The sequence below is a fragment of the Bolinopsis microptera genome, chromosome 5 (genome assembly GCF_026151205.1).
Source record: "Bolinopsis microptera isolate Bmic1 chromosome 5, MBARI_Bmic_1.0, whole genome shotgun sequence".
In the NCBI taxonomy this organism is placed as follows: Eukaryota; Metazoa; Ctenophora; class Tentaculata; order Lobata; family Bolinopsidae; genus Bolinopsis; species Bolinopsis microptera.
The window spans coordinates 7,150,317-7,156,139 of record NC_087076.1 but is presented as its reverse complement, the minus strand read 5'-3'; the positions used below and the strand labels follow the sequence as shown (position 1 = coordinate 7,156,139).

The window sequence follows — 5,823 nt, the reverse complement described above, 5'->3', positions numbered from 1 at the left end:
AATCCTTGTAGTATACGTTCGTAGCAAACTATTTGCGTCATTCCAAGTCTCTCTTGCGGTTACCATTTACCTTTGTTGTGCCAAATTTAGGTATATATCACAAACATTTTAAAAATCTATAGACTATACCAGAATCACAGCTCTCGCGGCCTCACCTTATAGATTAGGCCATTTTAAGTGTATTGGAATGATGTAGATAGTAAAAATAGCATACTTTGCCTGCGCTCGGCTGCTTCAACATACGACAACGGAACGATCTAGTTCTAAAGGGACGTGTTTATTGTTTATATTATGTGTTTGTCAGTAACCAAATACTAAGTATCTTACTGCTTCTGAGCTTGGGACCGTTCTCACATGACACATCACGTGGCATGACGTCACACCACGTGACTTACTAACCCACGTGATCGTCGTTTAGTTTCATTTGTGTGCGACCTGGTACCACCATATTGGCTTAAACACAGAACAGCTTGGGTTCGAGATTTCAAACTTTACACTGTCTCCTTTCTACCGCTCTCCCCTTCTTTTCCACAGTAAAATATATCCTCAAAACATATCTGTATGTATGCCTGTCCTTTGACTTTTAACAGCACAACTTATGTAAACATTAGCAAGCTTAAATGAATTCTGTTATCTCAATCCAAGTTGTTCACATGCCTGCTTCTGGACTTGTCTAAGGATATTTATTATAACTCCTTTTAATGCCCTCATAATAATATGACCTTTCATAGGAATTTGTGCTACTATGTTTCTCTTGATAGGCCCAAATCCAACTTTGCTTTTCCTCGTCCGAGAACAAGTCCAAGGGGCGGCATGTTGAGAATTTCTTGCACCAACTACTGACGATTTTGTAATAAATCCTTGGCTAAACTTTGATTGAGGTGTTTAACAATGTTGAAAGATATTATAATGACAATGAAGATATTGTGTCAGGAAGTGTTTCTTAAACTAGAGACGGAGGAAATCTAAAGTAATCCTAGCATGAACACCTCGCGTCGGAGTGAGTATTTAGAATCGGCCAATTTACCTTATAGATCTCTCTGCAAATAACAGGCTACACAAATTAAATTTTTCTTAATGGTTCTGACTTAATTTTTTTCAATTTATAAGTTGCATTTGGTGTGTAAAGTTCAAAACAGTCAGCTTTCGTTTGTGAAGAAATATATGAATTTGCATTTTGAAGTCGGAAAGATTTTAAGATTTCAATTTTGAATCCTATTGAGGCTTAACATTTTGCCCCAAATTAACCCAATATTTTAATCCTGTCCGTAAATTCAGAGAGATCCGTCGGGGGCCTTATATCTTGTACAGCATACTTATTGTAAACTAGGCCATTCCATACCTAACATATTATTACCGAAATTCGATACTTCTGATGAAAAATACCATAGGTTTTGAGATTATTATTTTTGTCCTGGCTGTGAACTTCTTTTTAAAGCCTATCTTGAAGAATGAAGGCTGTATTCTGATACTTTGGTCTTAGGCGATCAGACATGGACAAGTCTTTTACAAATTACATGCAGGAAGGCAAGAAATTGACCTAGTTTTCAATAAGTATGCAAGTTTCGACACTTTGATTAGTACCACAATTTGTAATCTAATTTATTACATTGAACATGCGCTTTACTGCCTGGAAAACTTGGTTCAGAATCATAGAATAGAAGGTAGATGTCTTATCTATTAAAACTGTTAATATTGTCTGATTTGTGATATTTGCTAAAAACTCCAAATCTAAATCTGTCTTTTTAATGTAGAATTCCTGAATGTTACGAACCAAGTTAGTCCTTCACGGCTTCAAAAATGTTCTGAATTCTGAGTCAAGTTTAACACGGCAGTGAAGCGCGGCTTTATTAATAGAGTATTGCTTTTGTTGTTGGGAAATGGTTGAAGTATAAAACCTTAGTCCTAACCTAGCTACTCACCGAGTCAAAGTTATGATCACTTATGCATATTGCATATTATATACACATTCTTTCGTTAACGTTCTGTAGAAATACAGTGCTGACGAGAATGTCCCAGATCATATACATGGACTTGGTGATGTTTTCTAATCGTAAATGATAGTATTTGAGAGTGTAGCAAACACGACCATTTGGAGAATAAGAACGCTGCTATAAATATTTTAACAGTAGATAAAGATGTTGCTATAACCAAAGAGGCGAAACCCGCATGATTTGGAACGTGACCTTCGACCCCTGACCCCAGATCAAAAGTGTACGTATTTTGGGTTTTAGCAATATCTAGTTCCCGTTATTTCATAGCTCTAATTTATGTTTTATTGTGTTGACCTGCTGAAATTTTGCTCAGGTAAAACCATCCGTTCTGTGAAACAGGATTTAGAAATAAAACTGGAAAAAGCCACTCCAAACTCAAAACCATAACCCTAACCTGAAAATAAAAATCATAGCTTGAAATACTGTGAAACATTGGAAATGGCAGTAATGAAAAAATTTGGACTATTCTAAAATTTTGCCAATATATTTGACTTGTTCACTGTGATCATGTACCTAACCTTGTAAACAACATGTCCCTAGACAAGCCCGAGAGGTCAAGGTGCATGAGCTGTCACAATCTAAAACATGCTCGACGTAGCGCGCGGAGCCATTCTCATGACTAAAGTGGAAATCTTTTCAACAGCACGGGCACGAGTGTTTTTAATTTTAATTTTCCTTGTTTTGGAAGGTAAAATGCAACTTTTCTACTTACGATATTGATTAATCTTCCAACTTCCAAGTTCCAGGGGGACGGAATTCAGCTGAATAAACTTACTCATTCACGCAATCTTACTACATTGCTAGGATGACAGAACACACTATTCCAAATCTACTGGACTATAACAAGTCGTGTCAAGCTTTCTCCTCTGTATTATCCAGACACAGGGAGTCTTACGTCAAGACTGAGGAAATCTCCAAACTTCAGGTGTGTAGAACACTTACATGGTTTTAATCTCTTGAAGTTTTAATGCAGTTTTTAGTGAAAGTTCACAGATGACGGAACCTCAATGTTGAGTCACTACTGGACAACACTTAGCCTACCCGCTAGGCGTTAAGGCTGTGCAATACATCCAAGCATCGTTCTCATATTACATTACATCCTGCAGTAGGAGAGGGCTCGAAAAATCTTGTTATTTATACACAATTATTGGCGGCGGGATATGAAATGACAAAAAACGGGTTTGGCAATTTCAATAAGTAGCCGAACAATGATGACAAAGATTTACAATATTTGCGTATCTCAGAGTGACCTGGAACGGCTGTTGGCGGACGCCGAAAAGAGATTAGCTTGGCTTCAATCAGAAAACGAAGGCATAGACTCTTCAGATAAGGTTTTTAGAATTAATTTATATCCATTAAACTATTTGTATCAAGTTATTATCAGATTGTACTTATCAGTAATGGTGATAAATTTACCAACTTTCCGTTTTCAAATCCCTTGTCACAAAAATAGTTACCATACTAATCTTGTTCAGGGTATAAGTAGCGACAGCAGTGATTCTCAGTGTACTTCTTCCAACTCACCTAAACACAAAGCGGGCTGCAAGAGGGGTCCGGGAAGGCCTCAAGTCAACGATAGAATTAAAAACATGAAACTCTCGAGCAGACTCTTTAAGAACAAAGTCAAGAAACCCGAGGTTTGTAGTCATAAATGTTTTCCCCAAGACATTAATACTACTCTAGCGCAGTATTACTATTGAGCTATTGTCAGTTGTAATGGTATCTCCAGCCCCGTTTCCTGAGTCTATGCCTGACCCAGGCCATATGTGTAGCAGGTGATCGTCTTGCTGGGGATATTTTCAATGGTGTTTTGCAGTAAGTCTCTGTATTCGCTATTTAACGTTGTTCACGCCTGGAGTTGTAAATCATAGATGATGTAGACTAGTGGACCATGTTTTTTAGTTCATTATTAAGAATGTTTGATTTTGTGACTAGACTACTGAATACCATGTAACCCATAATCACATAATGTTTGTTTCCTGCAGCAGCCTCCAGTCGACAAAGCACCCCCTATCATATCAGATCGTCCCCACCAATTCTGGCAGTCATTAGACGCCTGGTGTTCTGACATAACATCAGACGACATGGACAGCTTACAAGAGCTCCTCAAGTCTCAGGACTACGATGACGAGTACTTTAAAGTTCCAGCGTTGGGTACCCATTATTCTCAACGCTGGGCTATGGAGGACCTGTTAGCAGAGCAGAGAGAAGGTTCAGAGCCTCATGGGAGAAATAACGAGATTTCTAATATTACACCAGCTACAATAGCTCAGCTTGATAACAAACCTGGCAATGCAAACAAGTTAGTTTTTTATTTTAATTTTATTATGATTACTGGATCCGATCAAGTTTTTGAGGTAAATGCCACTGCCATTTTTACTAGATTTTGATCTTCTTCAGGACTCTAGGTCCGTTGACGGAAAAGCTTCTCTCAGCTCTTATCGAAGAGGGAGTTTGCTCCAGGAGTGGCGATGATCTAGACGAAATAGAAGAAATCACCTCGCCTAAAAATGAGGTCGGTTTGTCTTTACTTATTAAATCGTATTCATAAAAAAGTTGGAAAAATTCAGTTTTCGTGAATTTTGAAATTTCTAATTTTGAATTTCATACATTTGGTACAGTTATTGTTTATACAACGTTATAGAACGTTCCCAAAAAACTTGGATCTAAATTTTGTCTTTTGTAACAGCCAGGTACTAGCAGTTTAACCACGTCTCACGTCGAGAGTAGAGTCAGGGAGGAGCTGATACAATTAGGAATATTGGATGACAGCGAGGGAGAAAGCGAGGACGAGGTCAGCTCATTCACTTTTCTGATTTCCTGATTAGAACTCAATTTGAAATTCTAACCAGAACTTTAAATTGTGTTTTTTCGTTTCGACCGCGACCGCACACTCTATGATAAAATAAGGAACTGACTTTTTTCCCATCAGGTTCTGTCGGAGTTGTTATCAAAACAACAGGAACTGAGGGACCTGGTGGATTATAACCGGACACAGCTCGGTCTCCTCTATGATACTGCTCTAATGGTTTGGCAATTTTATGAGTTTATGCTATTTTTCACAAGTTTTGAATTCAAAATTGCATAATTTTGTACATATTCTAAATAGTTTAGTCAAACTTAACACTCGGAGGACTGTTCGAAGCATAATATATGTTCTAATTACCTGTAGCCAAATGAAACCATAATATCATAATATGTCGAGGCTTTACAGAATTTTTAAAACTTTTGAGTTTTGATGTCTTCTCTAATTAAAGTCTGTTCACTCTCTTCTGATTTCTCACAAAAATATTTCCTTTTCTTTTCATACCCTTTCTTAAATTTGTATCTATCCTCCCAGCATATGAAGCAGCAAGACATCCGGCACAAGATAGACGAGATTGATGAGGAGGTGTGTGATACGTATCGTAACTTCATGCTAAAAAAACACAAGAAAATACCGTACAACAAGAAGGAAAAGGAGCAAGCTAACAAACTTTTGCAAAATAGAGAAGAACTCAATAAAATGTTGATGGAGAATTCCTTTCTCACTTGATGATCGTATAGGAATTCAATTCATTGTGAAATTCAAAATGTTCGCCGAAATAAAGGTGTATGAGGTACAACAATGAAGTAGAACGTAATGGTGGTCAAAATTGTGAAGATGATGTTGAGTTTACAGTAATGCAGTACGAACTATTGTAGAGCATTTTTGGTTTTATTTTAAACAATTGTTCACCGTTTTATTATCCTTAATTTTGATTTGTTTTGGGAGTTTTTTTATGAATTAATCATAATGTCTGTAACTGGATTTCAAAAGCGCTTTATGTTAAACTAGTTTACCCGTGTG

The 5,823-nt window shown here is 37.2% G+C and overlaps 1 protein-coding gene across 1 annotated transcript; it reads left to right on the top strand.

The window, feature by feature from the left end:
• Positions 1–2,127: 2,127 nt before the first annotated feature.
• LOC134816036 (transcriptional adapter 3-like) lies at positions 2,128–5,823 on the top strand. Its single transcript, XM_063824726.1, has 9 exons — positions 2,128–2,214; positions 2,799–2,919; positions 3,239–3,325; positions 3,470–3,631; positions 3,980–4,296; positions 4,395–4,509; positions 4,684–4,788; positions 4,927–5,022; positions 5,335–5,823. Exons 2-9 carry the CDS (start codon positions 2,800–2,802, stop codon positions 5,527–5,529), a joined length of 1,197 nt encoding a protein of 398 aa, XP_063680796.1. The 5' UTR covers positions 2,128–2,214; position 2,799; the 3' UTR covers positions 5,530–5,823.